The sequence below is a fragment of the Kogia breviceps genome, chromosome 9 (assembly GCF_026419965.1).
Source record: "Kogia breviceps isolate mKogBre1 chromosome 9, mKogBre1 haplotype 1, whole genome shotgun sequence".
In the NCBI taxonomy this organism is placed as follows: Eukaryota; Metazoa; Chordata; class Mammalia; order Artiodactyla; family Physeteridae; genus Kogia; species Kogia breviceps.
Window position 1 is genome coordinate 14,624,387 of NC_081318.1, and position 19,996 is coordinate 14,644,382.

At 39.7% G+C, this 19,996-nt stretch overlaps 1 protein-coding gene across 4 annotated transcripts in view; it reads right to left on the bottom strand.

Moving 5' to 3' along the window:
- Positions 1-13,173: 13,173 nt before the first annotated feature.
- IFT56 (intraflagellar transport 56) overlaps positions 13,174-19,996 on the bottom strand; it is a 34,907-nt gene continuing 28,084 nt past the window's right edge. For 2 of the 4 annotated variants that reach the window (XM_059074899.2, XM_067042054.1), the window contains exons 17-18: positions 17,794-17,927; positions 13,890-16,295 (exon numbers count right to left, since the gene is read on the bottom strand). In XM_059074899.2, coding sequence (XP_058930882.1) covers positions 16,184-16,295; positions 17,794-17,927 — 246 coding nt within the window. In that variant the 3' untranslated portion in view covers positions 13,890-16,183. Of the gene's footprint in view, positions 13,508-13,889; positions 16,296-17,793; positions 17,928-19,996 lie in introns of those variants that run through there. The other 2 variants (XM_067042052.1, XM_067042053.1) reach the window with 2 other exon arrangements.

The window sequence follows — 19,996 nt, forward strand, 5'->3', positions numbered from 1 at the left end:
TTTGGCCGCATTGCTCAGCACGTGGGATCTTAGTCCCCCATGAGGGATTGAACCTATGCCCCCTGCATTTGAAGTGCAGAGTCTTAACCACTGGACTGCCAGGGAAGTCCCATGTGTATGTTTATTTTTTAAAACATTATTTTTAGTGGAAATTCCCTGGCAGTCCAGTGGTTAGAACTCTGGGCTTCCACTGCCAAGGACCAGGGTTCAATCCCTGGTCAGGGAACTAAGATCCTGTAAGCCGTGTGGCACAGCCAAAAAAAAAATTTAAAAAGTTAAACATTATTTTTATTCATTGTGAAATACACATAGCATGCATTTACCATCTTAACCATTTTAATGTGTACAGATTAGCAGCATTAATTATGTTCACATTGTTTTGCAATCACCATCACCAACGTCTATCTCCAGAAGTCTTATTTTTTTCTTCCAGTTTTATTGAGGTGTAATTGACATACAGCACTGTATAAGTTTAAGGTGTTCAGCATAATGATTTGATGTACATCGTGAAATGATTATCACAATAAGTTTAGTGAACATCCATCATCTCATAGATTCAAAATTAAAGAAAGAAAAAAATTTTTCCTTGTGATGAGAATTCTTAGGATTTACACTCTTAACTTTCATATATAACAAACAGCAGTGTTAATTAAATTATTTATCATGTTGTACATTACATTCCTAGAACTTATTTATCTTATAAGTGGAAATTCGTACCTTTTGACTGCCTTCATCCAATTCCCCCTGCCCCATCCCCCCACCTCTGGTACAAAAATCTGATCTCTTTTTTTGAGTTTGTTTTTGAAGTATAATTGACCTACAACATTATGTTAGTTTCTGATACTCAACATAGTGATTCAATATTTCTATACATTTAATCAACATAATGGTTTTGAAATTCATTCATGTGATTGCATATTATCAGTAGTTTATTCTTTTTCCTTGCTGTGTAGTATTCCACTTACAAATATACCACAAATTTGTTCATATAGTGATCTTATTAATGGACATTCTATATACTATTCAGCTTTTATGCTTATAAGTATAATTTTCTGTTTTCCAATTTCAAGGGAAATGTCATGGAATTCATGTTGAATAGTTCCCTTGAGCAGAAACTGTTTTGTGGCAAATTGTGCTGTAATGAAATACTAATCGTTTAGTCTTGAACAGTTCCATGAGATTGTAACCATGGGGCACGGCTATGGGAATTTCACACAGCAGAAGCTAGAAGACTAAAAGATTCTGTGTGAAAGTCAGATGCTTGAGATGGAAAAAGCTTTGAGTGTTATTTGGCATAGCTGGGCAAATATTTTTCAACTCTTCTCCTAATATACAAATATTACATGGACATTTGGGACAGAGGAGGGCGAAATCAAAGAGGTTTGGAATAGTTAAGAAAACTTTACGGAGGAAAGAGGGACTGACTTCTTAAGGATGCTGAGGATACAGATAAAGAGAACAAGGGAAGTCATGACCATAGAGTTAGAGATGGATATGGTGGCCTGGCAGGATGGAATGAACTGCCATGCCCCAGCAGGGCTGAAAGAAGGGCAGTGTGATTAGAACTGAATAATACTAGAACTTTTGGTTTCAAGTATCTTGAAAGAAATCAACATAAGCTAGTTGGATACTCAGAGAAGTTTGTAAAGCAGATGCAAGAGTATTTCCTGCATTCCTATCCCAGAGAAAGGAATGCAATCGGGCCCCAAGAAGATGGAAGCAGAATTAGGAACTAGAAAAGCTACACAGACTCCCGGCAATAGTCTCTCTGTCTCATTTCTGCTTCTCTCTCAAATCTGTTTCATCCTGCTCCCCTCTCTCTGTGGACTAGCTTTCTTTGCTCCCCAAGTTACATGATTAAAAATATGGCCTTGTTATACTTTCCCAAATTCTTTTTAACATTTTTGTTGGAGAGACCAGCTCACACTAAGACAAGAAACTTTTCCACCCAGTTCCAAAATCATAGAAAAGTTTCTCTGACTGACCTATTTGGGTCAGGTGCTCACCCCCAGATCAAACAATTGTGATGAATGTATGGCTACCAGGAACTTGTGGTGAGGTGGATGGGGTTGGGAGTGGAGGGCAGGACGCTGTCCCAAGAAAGGGTAAGGGGTCCACCAGGCAATCCACCAGATGTCCACTATCTGAGATGGCAGAACAGAAATATGGATGTTGCTTTGTGGTGAAATCACTGATTTACTGCTATCCTGTGACTTTGTTGTTTGATTATTGATGCCATTTTCTTTGTTGTCTCTTCATAACTGTTACATCTTCATTGAGAAATGGACCCTTTATCGTTCAAAGTGTGTTTCTTTCATTTGCTTAATGATTTTGACCTGAATTCAACCCTATCTGACTGTGACACCTGCTCTCTCTTTTTATTTATTTGTTTGTTTGTTTGTTTGTTTGTTTTTGGCTGCATCGGGTCTTCGTTGCTGTCTGCCAGCTTTCTCTAGGTGCAGCTGGCAGGGGCTACTCTTCGTTGTGGTGCACGGGGTTCTCACTGTGGTGGCTTCTTTTGTCGCGGAGCACGGGCTCTAGGCACGCGGGCTTCAGTAGTTGTCGCACGCTGTGGCACGTGGGCTCAGTAGTTGTGGCGCACGGGCTTTGTTGCTCCGCGGCATGTGGGATCTTCCCGGACCAGGGCTCAAACCCGTGTCCCCTGCATTGGCAGGCAGATTCTTCTTCTTTTTTTTTTTTTTTTTAACATCTTTATTGGAGTATAATTGCTTTACAATGGTGTGTTAGTTTCTGCTTTCTAACAAAGAGAATCAGCTATACATATACATACATCCCCATATCTCCTCCCTCTTGCGTCTCCCTCCCACCCTCCCTATCCCATCCCTCTAGGTGGACACAAAGCACCGAGCTGATCTTCCTGTGCTATGCGGCTGCTTCCCACTAGCTATCTATTTTACATTTGGTAGTGTATATATGTCCCTGCCACTCTCTCACTTCGTCCCAGCTTACCCTTCCCCTTCCCCATATCCTCAAGTCCATTCTCTACATCTGGGTCTTTATTCCTGTCCTGGCAGGTGGATTCTTAACCACTGTGCCACCAGGGAAGTCCCTCCTGCTCTCTTTTTATTTGCATTTGCCTAATTGTGTTATTGTCCATTTTTTTATTGTCAGAATTTATGTGTAAACACCACAGAGTTATGTTTTGCTTTGTGATCCAATCTGTTAATCTTTTTTCTTTTAATAGGTGAGTCAAGCCTATTTACATTTTGATATGAAAGGTATGTTTGAGCCCAGATCACTCACGTTATTTTATATCACGCTTTCTCCTTTAAACCTTTTTTGCGGTATGCGGGCCTCTCACTGTTGTGGCCTCTCCCGTTGCGGAGCACAGGCTCCGGACGCACAGGCCTAGCGGCCATGGCTCACGGGCTTAGTTGCTCCGCGGCATGTGGGATCCTCCCGGACCAGGGCACGAACCCGTGTCTCCTGCATCGGCAGGCGGATTCTCAACCACTGTGCCACCAGGGAAGCCCTCTCCTTTAAACCTTTTAAAAAATCCTCCATGAGGTTTTGTGTATGTTACTTCTGATAATTTGGAAGGTTTATATTTTTGTTCTAATGGGATAATTTTATTTTTTTTCATTTATTTACTTTCAAAATATTTATTTATTTATTTGTCTGTGCCGGGTCTTAGTTGCAGCATGAGGGATATTTCAGTTGAGGCATGCGAACTCTTAGTTGTGGCATGTGGGATCTAGTTTCCTGACCAGGGATCGAACCCGGGCCCACTGCATTGGGAGTGCAGAGTCTTAGCCACTGGACCACCAGGGAAGTCCCTAATGGGATAATTTTATAATGAACTTAATCCTCAATATCTTTGGATATTGTCATAATTCTATATTATGATTGATGATGAAATTCATCTATTTTTCTCTTTTTGTATACTTTATGTTTAACCTGGTATTATAAAATACAGCTTACATACTACTTGACTTGTCACCTTTAATGATACCTTAAAGATGAAATATCAATGAACTACTACTATTTTCTACTTTTCTGTCAGTAAAATATTTGGTTACAGCTTTCATATACACATCACCAATATTCTAGTGATATTTTTTGTCCAGCATTTGACTTTCTTCTTTCCTCCCTCCCTCCGTCCCTCCGTCCCTCCCTTCCTCCCCTCCTTCCTTTGTTTCTTTTCGCTTGTATTAATTGTCTATAGACCATTAACCGTGTTGTTTGTTTGGGTTATGCATCTCTGAAGAAAATGAGTTTTCCTGGACTGGCTATCTTGGTGGGTATGCATGTCGGGGGACCCCAGGGCCATGTGCCCACTGGCAGGTATTTACCTAAGACTCAAGGTTTTGCATTTACTCTTCCCCACCTCCTTTTTAAAATTTATATATTTTGGGCTGCATTGGGTCTTCGTTGTTGTGCGCAGGCTTTCTCTAGTTGCCGTGAGCGCAGGCTTCTCATTGCGGTGTCTTCTTTTGTTGCGGAGCATGGGCTCTAGGTGCCGCGGGCTCAGTAGTTGTGGTTCACAGGCTCTAGAGCACAGGCTCAGTAGTTGTGGCACACGGGCTTAGTTGCTCCACGGCATGTGGGATCTTCCCAGACCAGGGATCAAACCCGTGTCCCCTGCGTTGGCAGACAGATTCTTAGCCACTGTGCCACCAGGGAAGTCCCTTCCCCGCCTCCTTTGATAAGGAGCTGTTCACAATGGTGTCATAACTGCTAGAGGCATAGTGCTTCCTGCAAATATGGCTTGTCCAATCCTTTAGTTTGCTTGGCCTCCTCTGCTTCTCAGAACTAAACTGGAGACTTTTTCTTCTTTTTTCATTTATCATTTTGCAATGAAATATGAAGATTTAGCTTTTTCTCACACATACCCTGCACATGGACACTTCTCACCTGCACACCCCCTCCCCATACTATTGGATCAATTTTTGGTTGAATCAGGGTTCAGTGCTTACAGTTTTCTGACCGTATAAACTCTTTTTACAGCTGAGCCGTGAGGTATGTTTACTTTTCCTTTCCTGCACACCTTATTATTTGCTTTGTTTTCTAGAGGCTTATCTCCAAACTCTCACCCAAACTCTCTTCTCAATATGTTAACAAATGAGGTGTTCAGTTTAGCCTTGAATGGGTCCATCCTGGAGCTTTCTGAGCTGCTCTTGTCTGTATTGGTTGATCTCTGAGACTGTAGCAGAGCTGCACTGAAATACGTCCCCACTCGCTATGCGGGCATTCCCTCCACCCCCTCCTCTTAATGTGCAGCCCCCTTTCTTTTTTTTTTTTTTTTTTTTTTTTTTTTTTTTGCGGTACGCGGGCCTCTCACTGTTGTGGCCTCTCCCGTTGCGGAGCACAGGCTCCAGACACGCAGGCCTAGCGGCCATGGCTCACGGGCTTAGTTGCTCCGCGGCATGTGGGATCTTCCCGGACCAGGGCACGAACCCGTGTCTCCTGCATCGGCAGGCGGATTCTCAACCACTGCGCCACCAGGGAAGCCCAGCAGCCCCCTTTCTTATATGCTACGTTTTCTCTTTTCCTTAGTTTGTTCCCATATTTTTGGTGGAGCACAAAGTTCAGGAGCTAATTTTATGAAATTAAATACATGTCTGAAAAGATATTTGTTCTACTACATACTTGAATGACAGTTTCTAGTTGGAAATAATTTTTCCTCAGAATTCTTAAGGCATTGCAACATTGTTTTAAAGCTTCCAGAGTGGCTATTGAGAAGTCCAAGGCTACTTATCGATCTGATTTTTGAATGTTTGTGTGCAACCTGTGCCGACCTTCCCCAGCAGAAGCTTTAGTTTTCTTTGTCACCAATGTTCCTATAATTATCTTTTTTAGTTCCACTGACACGCTGGACAGATGCCCAGGTCTCATTCCAGTTTCCAAATAGTGGTTGCGACCATAGAGAGTGAGCACGAACTTAAACCTGGGATTCTTTTTTTTTTTTTTTTTTCCGGTACGCGGGCCTCTCACTATCATGGCCTCTCCCGCGGCGGAGCACAGGCTCCGGACGCGCAGGCTCAGCGACCATGGCTCATGGGCCCAGCCGCTCCGCGGCACGTGGGATCTTCCCGGACCGGGGCACGAACCCGCGTCCCCCGCATCGGCAGGCAGACTCTCAACCACCGCGCCACCAGGGAAGCCCTGGGATTCTTTTTTAAAAATAGCTTTTTTTATACCAAAAAAAATTGATAGGTATTAATAGATCTATATATATAGCATATATATGTAGTTACATGACTCTATACATTTGCCAAAACTCATAGAACTATAAAAAACATAAATATATATTTCATGATTTCCCCAGTCCTTGTCCAAAAGGACCTGTGGCCATTTACTCAGATGACAGCACACTGAGGAATACCCAGCTCTTCTGAGGACTGGGAGATGCAAGGTCCTAGTTGACATTGATACACAGAGACCCAGCATGTATTGGGTTGGCCGAAAAGTTCATTCGAGCTTTTCTGTAACATCTTACCAATACCATGGCCAGCTTTTGGAGTGGGGGGACCAGGTAGTAAGTGCAGTCCTGGCCCAAGTCCATCTCGCTGAGGGTCTGCTGATCGGCAGACCCGCCTGGTGGTCATTTCCCCTTCCTTTAACATACAATCAGGATCTACATACTTGATAGTTAAAGGAACCCCAACAATGAGTCCTCACCCCATGGTAATAGAGCCTTTAAGGCACAGTGGGGTATGGATTATTTTGTGTCAGATTAGCTGTCAAAGCTTCATGCTGGGGACTTCCCTGGTGGTCCAGTGGCTAAGACTCTGTGCTCCCAATGCAGGGGGCCCGGGTTTGATCCCGGGTCAGGGAACTAGATCTCACATACCACAACTAAAGATCCTGCAGACCGCAACTAAAAGATCCCACAGGCCGCAGTGAAGATCCCACATGCCTCAACTAAGACCCGGTGCAGCCAAATAAATAAATAAATATTAAAAAAAAAAAAAGCTTCATGCTTATTATGTAATGACACTGTAATTGTGCTAAAAGAACACAATATGTCACTTTACCAGATAAAGCAGTCACCACCGTATTTCCAACTCATAGGAAAGCAAACTTCAAAAACATTAGAAAATTTAAAATATTTCATCACAGCAGAATTTCTTCACAAAAATAAAAAATTAAAACAAGGCTGCAACCAAAGTAAGTTCCTGAGTGGTTCGTTTGTGAGCCAATCAAGGAAAGCCATTTACCAATGGAGAGTTAATTGTGTTTGCTTGCAGCAGTCGATGAAAAAATGTATCCAAAGAAAATAAAGTAGCCTTTTGGCAAGAACAGTTGTTCCAAGAGTTGAGGATATTGGGAGCAACGTCAACAGTCAGTTCAAAAACAAGGCAAATGATTCGGGTGGTTTCCCTGGGCTCCTTCCTCTGAAGTCTACTTTGGTTACTAACATAGCCACTCCAGCTTGCTTTTGATTAGTATTTGTATGGCATATCTTTTTACATCCCTTTACTTTTTTTATAATGGTAAAGAAAAACCATTGCATAACATTTACCATCTTAATCTTTTATTTTTTTTTTTTTTTGCGGTATGCGGGCCCCTCACTGCTGTGGCCTCTCCCGTTGCAGAGCACAGGCTCCGGACGCGCAAGCTCAGCAGCCATGGCTCACGGGCCCAGCCGCCCCGCGGCACGTGGGATCCTCCCGGACCGGGGCACGAACCCGCGTCCCCTGCATCGGCAGGCGGATTCCCAACAACTGCGCCACCAGGGAAGCCCTATCTTAATCATTTTTAAGTGTATAGTTCAGTAGTAAGTGTCTTCACGTTGTTTTGGAACAGATGTCCAGAACGTTTTCATTTTTATGATTTACTTATTTTTTATTCTAGTTTTATCGAGACGTAACTGATGTACAGCACTGTATAAGTTTAAGGTGTACAGCATAATGATCTGACTTCATCATGGATTACTACAAATTTAGTGAACATCCATCATCTCACATAGATACAAAATTAAAGAAATAGAAAAAACCTTTTCCTTGTGATGAGCACTCCTAGGATTTACTCTTTTAACAAGTTTTATATGTAATACACACTCCAGAACTTTTTCATCTTGGAGAACATGAAACTCTATACCCATTAAACAATCCCCCCCCCCGCCCCGCCCCACCAGCCCCTGGTAACCACCATTCTACCTTCTGCTTCTATGAACTTGACTGCTTTGGATACTTCACGTAAGTGCAATGGTGTAGTATGGAAGCTCAGAGAAGTCCCAACTATTTTTCCTTCAAGTGTTCCAAGCACACCTTGCATGAAAGTTTCTCTTGAGGCAGATAACGCAATATTCTAGAGCAGGAGTCAACAAACTCTCTCTGTAAAGGGCCAGATAGTAAATATTTTAGGCTCTGCAGGCTAAGAGGCAAATTGAGAATATTATGTAGCTCTTTAAGTGATGAGAGAAAACAAATTTCCCCAAATTTCTTACTGATGAAATTAAAAATATAATAATAACTGACTATAATATTTTTGGTAATACAAGTCTACTGATGAGAAGAATAGAATTCTTCTAAAGTGGGAGAGCCAGACACTATGAGTCAGCCTCCTGACATGACACAGTAGGAAGTACACCAACCCACCTACATCAGTCTTTAGATCTATCAGTTTAAAGGCATATGAATGATATAGGAACAAGTACTACAGTGTTATGAGCAAGCAATTAACCAAACTCAGAATGTGAGACATTCTACAACGCAGATGACACAAGTTTCTCCCAAATCAATGGCTTAGGAAACAAGCGGGAAGGCGATGTCTATTAAAAAAATAAAGGTAGTGGATATAACAGCTACTTGCAATGCCTGACTTAGTTTGGATCCTAATTCTAGCAAACCACTTTGGGGACAATTGGGGAAATTTGAATAAGGACTGGGTGTTAGATGATATGAAGTAATATTAATTTTGTTGGATGTGAAAAGAACATTTCTTCTTTGGTTTTAAAAAGTATTTTAAAATTATTTCAGTGGTCTTTTTCTGATAAACAAGTAACATGTACTCATTGTGGAAAATTTGGAAAGTACAAAAAGGAAATAAGAGTATGAAGTACAGTTAACTAATTCCACTATTTGAAGACAATCATTGCTTACATTTAGGAGTATTTCCTTCTGGTTATATATTTATATGTTTTGTTTTGTTTTACTTCAGGTACACAGGATTGGGTTGGTCATAATTTTTAGTTCAAAACATATATTCATCATTGTTCCTCTTTTATTTAACTATTTATAATTTATTTTTAAAAGCATGTTTATTTTAAATTTTAATTAATTTATTTATTTTTGGTTGCGTTGGGTCTTCGTTGCTGCACGCGGGCTTTCTCTAGTTGCGGTGAGCAGGGGCTACCCTCCGTTGCGGTGCACGGGGTTCTCATTGCGGCGGCTTCTCTTGTTGCAGAGCACGGGCTCTAGGCACGCGGCCTTCATTAGTAGTGGCTCACGGGCTCTAGAGCACAGGCTCAGTAGCTGTGGCACACAGGCTTAGTTGCTCCGCAGCATGTGGGATCTTCCCGGACCAGGGCTCGAACCCGTGTCCCCTGCATTGGCAGGCAGCTTCTTAACCTCTGCACCACCAGGGAAGGACCAGCATGTTTATTTATAGTTTATTAAGGCATAAATTCCTGTGGCTTACCACCAACATGAAAACAGAAGCTTTTTTTTTCCAATCTCCTAGAGAATTAGAAAATAAAGCAGTAGTAAAATATGTAGGAGAGAAAAAATAACTTTTCCTTTACTCTTCTCAGTTCTTGGCTATGACCCTTTAATAAAAGACAGGTTACCAAAGAAAAAACCAAACAGAAGTTTATTAACATGTATACTTTACCTATACGTGGAAGATACCCAAGGAAAATGAGTAACGCTCCCAGGTGGCCTAAGCCAACACCTTAAATACTATCTTTAGCTAAAGACAAAAGTTGTGTGTCTGTGTGTGTGTGGTGGAGGGAGAGTGCAGTGATGGGCTATTACCAGATAAAGCAAGGAAAATAGGGGTAAGGTCTGTTGTGCAGAATTAAGTCTGTGCTTCCTCCATTATGATAAGCTTTCCTGGTGATATAGAGCATCCTTCTCTTTCTGGTACAGAAAGGGTAACAACACTACAAATGTAGTTTTCCTTTATAAATATATGTTACAAAAAGGGTAACTTCTACTCTGTTTTCTGAGCTCCTCCTGAGTCTGCTGCTTTTCAAAATAATCAGCATAAAATAATTCTTATGCCAAAGAGACATATTTTAGGGTTGCATATTCTCCTACCCTTTCAAATACAACAAAAAGCAAAAATGATTTCATCTATAAATGCCGTATAGCTCATACCATATTAATATTGTTAATTAAGAAAAAGTGGAAAATTAATTGAGATATTATTGATGACATTGTACTGAATATTTTAATGGATGATCTCTTTATATTTCTACCTATGCTTATTATAGATAATAAGCAGCTAAGACCTTCTCAAAACGTCTATTCTCCTCTTACTATTCCTCTCTCTTTTTGAGCCAGGAATTATTTTTTCCTGTCTTATATTCTTCATTCAGAGGAACTGGAAATCTGTGCAGCACCACAGCCACTAACCAATATAAGCACAGTAAAGTCTCCTGGAAAAAAATACCTTCTATGCCTCACTGACTTTGTTAGGAGATAAAATGAGGCATATTAAAAATTTTAAGAGTTTGAAAAAAAATCGATTCAATTTGGGCAGCAGCCAATCTAGCAGATAGAAAGGAACTCTGAGGAGCTGTACAAAATGAAAGACTTTTATAGGCAGAAGGGTGCAGGAAGAACAAAGTTATACTAGGCAAAAAAGCAGGTTGGTTGGGCTTCCCTGGTGGCGCAGCGGTCAAGAATCCGCCTGCCGATGCAGGGGACACAAGTTCGAGCCCTGGTCCGGGAAGATCCCACATGCCACGGAGCAACCAAGCCCATGCACCACAACTACTGAGCCTGAGCTCTAGAGCCCACGAGCCTCAACCACTGAAGCCGGTGCGCCTAGAGCCCATGCTCCACAACAAGAGAAGCCACCCCAATGAGAAGCCCACGCACCACAACGAAGAGTAGCCACCACTTGCTGCAACTAGAGAAAGCCTGCACGCCGCAACGAAGACCCAACTCAGCCAAAAAGCAGGTTGGTTATTGCAAAATTATTTTCCTTTAGGGAATGGCAGAGGTCTGTTAGACGGATTATCTATCTAGTGCTAAAGATGATACCTGATTGACTGGGTTAAGATTCCATTTCTGGAAAGTCAAAACTAATTAAGTCTTGGTTTGGCGATGTCAAGCTTAGTGTAAGTGACTGCATATTGGGCCTGTTATCTGAAAACAGAACCTTAATGATGGTGTGCCTCTCTGTGTGGCCTCCTGGGCCCCAGCCTTCCTCCCCCATTCCTGGTCACCACCATCTTGACTTCCCTGTTCTGCTTCTCTTTTGATTACATATTTATATTTGAGTTGTCTTTACCTTATAAAAAGTTATTGCTGTAAGCTCTATATTGCTAAGCTTCATTCGTGTTGTAAGAGGCTGTAGTTCTTTTATTTTGTATAACGTTCCATGTGACTTTACCACAGTCTATCCACTCTCCTGTCAATGGGTATTTGGGCTGTTTCCAGGTTTTCCCTGGGCACAGTGCTGTGAGGATCATTCTTGTACGTATCTCCTGGTGTACATGAACAAGAGTCCATATCTCATGGTATACACGGACAGGAGTATCTCTTGAACATATACTGAAGAGTGGAATTGCTGGGTCATGGCATGAAACTACAAGTTTACAAAAACGGCCATACTGTTTCTCAAAGAACAAATGAAGGTAGATAAATAGGAACAATTAAAGTTAAGATCAATCATCTGTAAATATTACTCAAGGCTTCATTTATGTTATCTTCATCTGACATAATCATTGACATTCTCTATATAGTTAAATTCTGTACTCCAAGTTTCATTTAAGATTCACTTCCCCTATGTAGCCTTTTCTATGTGACCTATTCTACAATGTTTTTCCCTGTTGAATTTTCTCAGTAAATGTATAAGCTATACTATCCCATAATTTCATTGCTTTTACAGTACCTTGCAATTAGTCTCTAGGTCACTGTTACATACATTTTCATCCTAACATGAGCTGTAATTTTAAAAACTTGAATAACATGTCTCAGCTTCACCATATTAATAGCTACTCCTCAGTTAAAAATTGGCAAAGGAGAGTATAATTTCATGTATATAGAGGAAATTAAAAATAGGACATGTGTAATTATTTAACTGTACATAGTAGGAAAGACCTGTACATACTTAGAGATGCAATAAGATTCCCTTGAAATTTTTATGAAGCATTTGGTTATGTCTAAGTTATGGTGCAGAAACCTAATTCAGAACCCTGCCAACAATCAGAGATCCCTGAAAATCCAGTTGTTGTTTTTTTCCCCATAAGGGAGTTCATTTACACAGATGGACTGAATTTTCCATCTGGTTGCGTTTCCCCCTTTGCTTTGGTTGGTGGGAATCTTGAAAGTGAATTTCTGGCCCATCTTTGGTAATTCTGGTATGTACTTTTGTGTATGAACTTTACTCTTCCTTCTATCTTTTAAGTTTTGTTGTATATATACTTGGTAACTCATCTCAAATTGTTTCTGGAACACAGTGAAATATAAGTAACTGACCAAATAAATACATGAATACATGAATCAATATACAAAAAAATGGTGACTTGAATTAGATCAAATCACCCATAGTTTATGGTATGGATGCTCACGCCTGCGCTTCCCACCGTCCTCTTCCCTGATGTTCACCTAGCAGGGTGCTTCTTCCCTATATCTGAGGTTTGTAAACTGTTGCCTTGAGGGGCAGCCTGAGTGGCGGACCTGCTGCATCTGCTTCCCTTTGCCCTGACCACCAGGACAGTCCCTATTGTACTTGGCATCTAGACTTTATTTAAAGAGAGGGTTTTGATGCAAAAGAGTGCAAACTTGTCCATATACTATACATTCAATACGCACACATCAGCTGACTGTATTCACCTATTGTTTCATTGTGTGCGTCTCATATCTTCACATATTCCTACAGTCCAGAGTTGAGGTGTGTTACGGGCAATCATCAGGTCTCTAGCTCTGCTTCTCTGAGAGCATCTCTGAATAGAAGACTGTTTGAACGTTATCATAAAATACATTTAAACCTGAGAAGTATTTTATAGGATGAAGAAGAGAGATGACTATTTACCTAAGTCATATTGAGGAAGTCATAAGTACAGGAACTAGTAAATCACTAATTCATTTTGCCATTAGAAAGTAAATATAACTGTTGTGATTTAATGCCCACTTGCTTGCAACTTTTTAAGTGTATCAAGCCACAAAGAAGGAAACCAGTCCTTTGGCTTCTGTGTACTTGGATATATGTTGCATGTGCTACACACATGACAGAAGCCTGGACATCTTGCTAGCTGTTGAGTTCCAGGACCCATTCTGGTTGCTTCTCCAAAATGAGGTAGGGGGTGTCCCATATATATGGATACAAACATTCCCATTGCCTTATTTTATCTCTCAATAGCTTCTTCCTATTGAGAAAACAGTCACACGTTACTGTGTTTAGTTGTGTATACTTCTGTTAGACTGGGTTATCTATCAGGACTGTGTGTTATTTCTCTTTGCATCCCTAGCACCTAGGATATGCTTGGCACACCATAAAACAACAATTAGATGGGAACCAGAATACATGAGGTCAGGTCTCACAAGTCCCCTGCTCTACCAGTTACTGTATGTTTAATTATTCAGTCAACAAGTATTTGGGAGCTTTCTACATATGAGGCGTTATACCATGCACTGGTCAACTTCTGGAATGGGCTGTAACACAGTAAAGAGCCAAACCTAATATGATTGAGCAGGAACCACAGGCCTTAGCGGACAACGCTTCTTAGGGGATATCTACTTTCCTCTCAAAAGTGGAGCCCAAAACTTTGTGCTCCCCCTTTACTTTAGGGTCAGAAAAAAAAGGAGAGAAGGCACATGACACACCCAGGGCCCGCACTCACGCTCAACAGAATACTATAAATAACCAAATAATAAGCTTTAATTGGAATATGTTACCATGGAATATAATTCTTTTGAAGTACAAAAATAATTTAAAAAATTTTTTCCATTTGCAAGTAATATCTGCTACAGATTATAAAGAGTACACTGATGCTATGAACTGTACACATTACACTACATCCTAAGCCTGGACCTCCCTCTCTCCATGCAACACTACTCTGCAATCTTGAGGCCCACCAAGATGTTTCAGAAGTAGCTATCCTTAGTAACAGAATTGGATAGCATCTCTCTTACACTAGTCTTTATGGGTTTTTTTTTTTTTTTTTGGTCTCAATTCTACAGATTAAAAACTTTTTAAAAAGTTAATCTAAAATTCTTGGACTTGCTCTTTTTGGAATATCTTTTTTTTCCCCAAAGACAGGAAAATGGCAGGGAGAAGCTAGTGTTAAGCTCAACAAGAGCTCATTTAAAAGTAAATCACCATCAGTGGAAAAGTTTTCCAAGTACAGGAAATTTGAAAATAATAGCAATTAACTGGAAGACAAATTTCATTGCAAAGAACCACTGAAAAGTTTCATGTGTTTTTTTCTACTATTATGTTTCCTAATATTTTAAGTGAGGTAAGTAAGAATCACAAGGATTCTAAAGATTATAGCAGGTTCTGTCCAGATCTGACCCACCTTGTCACTTAGATACTGAGAACCAATTATTGAAAAAACAGAAACAACATAATAAGGAACAGAAGCTTTGGCATATGAAAAATGATATAACTTTGTTCTATAAAATTCAGTTTTTCAGGTCAGTTTATTTTCATTTGTGCTCTGAACTAATTAGATTTGGGTCTAAATAAAAGACTGGAAAACTGGTCATCTTCCTGAGCAGAGCTGGAAGAACCCCTTGCAACTGTCCAGAAGGCAAAGGCTCTCTGCCATCACAGACCTTCTTTCCTGAGCTGCTCTGGCTCCTGCCATGGTCCCATCTCCATTCTATATAAATTCTTCATCAACAGTGGATACTGGGGGTATAGGTGGAAAAACTGACACTATTCTTCTTTAGTGCTTCAAGGAATTATGACTTTCAGTTCCCATGCTGGAGAGGGATGGCTCTGCACTTTCTATACCTGAAATACTGGTACCTTAAACTAACAGAAAAAAATTATGTAATACAGAAACAAACGTAATCTGGTACATGAAACATGTAGGTCTATCTTCTGAAAATAGGTCGTGAGCCTAAAAATGCTCAGTTGTGTAATGGGTTTTATATTGCGAGAGCTCAGAAACATTGGGCTAGGATACGACTTAGGACAAAGAGCCCAGCCATTAGCAAATCCGTCAAAGGGCTCTACATGATCCATATTCTATTAACATTACATTAATAAATAAAATAATCTTTGTAGCCCTACTTTCAAAAATTGATGTTTATTCAGCAGGATATACGAAGAAAAACCTAACCTGTTATGTTACCTAAACTACAATGGGGAAGTGCCTGATGAGATTTGTATACTGTTTCCTGAATATCTTCAAATGTACCGCACAGATTTTTTTCATAGTACTCACCTTTAAAAAAACTGCAATATTCAGGTTACTCCACTGCAAGTGTGTTATTATCATCAAGAATTCAACTACTGAAAGAGTAATCCCATAAGCCTATTATCTATCAATGACTGGACAGTCTGATAAAGGATCTTACTGCCATTCTTAGAATCATGTAGCTATTTATAACCTCTACTCTCCCAAGATTCAGAGATGCCCTATTAAACTTTTTATGGAATTCCCCAGTTAAACAGGACAATACATAGATGGCTAAAATTAAGATGACAGAATGATGGTGACCTTTGAGCATTAAAGGCATTTGTTATTGCAGCTTGGAGAAAATGCCATGGAATGCTAATATGTAAAAAGAGTTATGCCATTCCCCTTAAAGTCAGTAAATCACCTAAGAGGACTCAGTATTTTAAGAAGAAAGGCACCAGACAAGTCCAAAGTCTTATTGCTCGTCAGATCATACAGGAGCCACAGCACAAATTACGGCTCTTAGTTCAGCCAGGAGGCTCGGTCTAAGCAAGCCAGTCACTGATCTTGAGGCTCGAAGAGCAAGGAAGGAAGTGTCAATAAAACAGAGCCCCACATCTTACATAAACTTGAGGAAAATGATTTCCAATTTTATGTCCGTGTGGTGACTGGTTCCCTAGGACTCGAGCTATTTTAGACGGGCACTCTGTTTTCTCTGGCCCATTTCTTCATGATCCGGATGATGTACTCTACTTGGGTGTTACCCGTGCTTCTCAGTAAATGGAGCACTTCTCGAAGGGTCTCTCTGAGGAGAAGATTGGAAAGGACAAAGTGTTTCAATAAAGAATGCAAATTAACAAGTAAAATAAACTTGTGACTGTTCTTCATATCCTTCTGATATGTGTATACGGTGTATTCAAAAACCAATTACAAACTTCCTAGCCTTCTATTCTTTCGATGCCATAGTAAAATGGAAATTCTGTGAAATCCTTCTCACCAATCCAAGTTTTCCTTGTTTACTTCTACTATCTATATATATGCTATTTTTTGCCTTAATATGGCATAAATATTTCCATTTCTATGCTTATTCTGCATGACAGAGTAGAAAGTTATATCAAGGAGCTGGGTTCAAAGAGTTGGGTTCAAATTCTAGCTCTGTGCTAACAAGTGACTTGTCTGAGCCCCAGATTTCTCCTTTGTTTAAGGTGGTAATCACCTCAAACTGGGTGTCATTGACATATCTGTAAAATTTTACAAAGCCAGGAATAGATTATTTATTCAAGAAAAATAATATATTAATAAATATGGAAGAGAGGAAAGTTAATGACCAAGATTTGGCAAATGTCAGTATTTGTACTTTAAGTAATTTAAATTTAATTAAAATTTAAACTCATGTTTTAAGTAATGCAGACTAAAACTTCCCCATTACTTCATCAAATCTATAGATGACTGTCTATTGATCCTCTTCCCTAAGAGTTCTCTCATATTTTCTACGTTTTCCCTCAAGTATCTTCTTTCAACTACCCAAATTCTTTTCAACTTTGATTTAGGAGTGGAAGTAGATACAAGGCAGGAAGTAATTTTTGACAGATTATTTACTTATAAAATAGTCATGGGAATTCCCTGGTGGTCCAGTGGTTAGGACTCAGCACTTTCACTGCTGGGGCCCGGGTTCAATCCCTGGTCGGGGGAACTAAGATGCCACAAGCTGCGTGGAGGGGGCCAAAAAAAAAAAAGTCACATCTTCTATTTATTCATCAGTAACAAATACATTTGACAAAATTATTTTCAGAAAACTGAATTTAGTTTTAAGTAGTTTAACTGTTATTACAAATGGAGCTATATGCCACTTAATTTTATGTAGTCTTAATGTCTCAGTATTTCCTGGAATATGAGAAGGCAAAAGACAAAAAAAGAATTATTAACCACACTCACTCCATTTCTAATTCTTTGAGGACTAAACTAAGAGACACAAGAAAAAAGCCAAAAGGCAAAGAAAAGAGAAGAAGAGGTTGAAAAAGACATTGTATGAAAATGACAATTCATTTGGAGCCAAATATATATCTTGCTCTTATACTTGAGAGCTGTATTATACCCAATGTCCCCATTATACACAGTTTAGAATGATCTGACTCTATAAAATAAAAATTCTGGAGGAAAAATGTCAGATAGAAATATAAAACTTAACCTTTTATTCATCAAAATAATTTTTAGTTTTCAGAAGACATGATCCAAGAAAGCAGTTCTCATCCCCCAGGAACCAGCAAATGCATAGAGGTAGTGTCTATTGTCTGTCTACTTACTTGGGTTCTCTCCCAGCTAAGATCATCTGGAATATGCCTACACAGGCACCCCTCTTGCCTTCCCAATATTCAGGGTTGGGATCCAGCCTCTCTAAGACATCAAATGCTTTGGCCGAATAGTAAAACTGGCCCATCTGAATAAAAGAAAGTACTGTGGTAATATTTGTAGTCAAAAGATCACACAGAATGAAACTAAATGTAAAGATACCATGAAACATAATTTCATAAAACAAGTGCATGGGTAATGACAACATTTACAATTAGCAAATTAGATAAATTTCAATTCCTTATTAAAATAAGAAGGAAAATCACAGTTTGTGTACATGGGTTCAATTTAAACACCCTTCCCTTCATTAAGTTTTCAACAATATAACATTTCTTCTACATATAGTCAAGTTACACTGTAATCAACATATTTGTTGTTTCTTCTCATTATATGCTAATCTTGAGGATAAACTCTGATGACTGTGATTTGAACTGGTTATTTTTCAAGTTTCCTCAATACATTCTGTAGATGACTGCTATCTTTCATTTTATGCTAATTTGATCCTATTCAACCCAAGAGGATGGTCTTTCCCTGACCTTGTCCCTAAAGTCTCAGAATGCCCAGATGTACACTGACTCCTACTCTAAACAGCAAGTCTTTTAAACATTTAATTCATTTTGACAAACTTCTTTCCCAAATATACTACACATTTCCTTGGCCTTGTACAGTATGCTGACTATCATTAAATTTTGCTTAGATGAGGTTTCCTGATTGGCGATCATAAATGTGTAGTGTTCACTGAAGTCTTCAAATTGCTTGGCATGGGCTTCCCTGGTGGCGCAGTGGTTGAGAATCCGCCCGCCGATGCAGGGGACACGGGTTCGTGCCCTGGTCCGGGAAGATCCCACATGCGGCGGAGCGGCTGGGCCTGTGAGCCATGGCCGCTGAGCCTGCGTGTCCGGAGCTTGTGCTCCGCAACGGGAGAGGCCACAACAGTGAGAGGCCCGCGTACCGGAAAAAAAAAAAAAAAATTGCTTGGCAGTCCTCCTTACTCAGTGTGGTTTCGTTACCTTTCCTTTCCTGTGAACTGTTGTTTTACACCTTTGCCAATTTCCTTAAGATCTCTACTGCATCTTAGCTTAGCTTTTTTCTATACTTCATAGGGAAGACACAACTCTCCTTCCTTCAGTTCAAATTATACTTGTACCTTCATTACTCCTTCCCTCTTTTCTGCATATCTCTCAGAAAGAAGTGCTCTTATTCCTTTTCAAGGTTAATCCTTCTTCCTATGTTCTCCTAAAAAAGTTTTTTTTTTGGTAAAGAAACACACTAAATGGTGTGGGAAACATACATGTACAGTTTAATGACGATAATGTCAATATAAGTGTAACTACCACCCAGGTGAAGAAGTGAAACATTGACAGCAAAACAGAAGCTCTGTGTGTCACTTCCACACGACAACCCTCTCTTTCCCTATTTTCAGTAACTAGTAGTCTGACTGTTATGGTCATCAGTTCTTTGACCCTCTTCATAGTTTTATCAGCTACGTAAACATCTTTAGACGAAATAATTGAGTGTTGCCTCAATTATAGTATGTTAGCTATATGAAATAAAGCTGTAAATATTCTTTTGTGTCTTGTATATGTTTTTACAATTCATCTATATTGCTGGACAGAGCTCTAGTTGGTTCATTTTTTAAAGCCTTTTTATTTTAAAATAATTATAAATTTACAGGAGCTCACAAAGATAGCACAGAGTGGTCCCATGTCCCTTTCAACCAATTTCCCCCATTATAGCTTATACAACTATAGTACAATATCACAATATCAAACCCAGGAAACCGACATCACTACAATGTGTATGTACAGTTCTGTCATTTAATCAAATGTGTAGGTTCATGTAACCACTACCACTATCAAGATACAGATCTATTCCATCACCACAAAGCTGTACTCTCCTCCCAGCTGACCATCCCTAACCTCTGGCAATCACCAATTTTTTCTACATCTCTATAATTTTGTTATTTCAAGAATGTTCTATATATGAAATCATACATCAGTTTTTTTAAGATTGTGGTCTATGTTATTCTCATTGTATCTGCTTCCTAATCCAATTCTCTTCTGTACCTAGCAGTGTTTTCTCAGGCCTCTTGCAATTCCATCTAGTTGCAGATTTGACATTTTCCTTCCTTGGCATTTGATAAAATAGGAACAACAA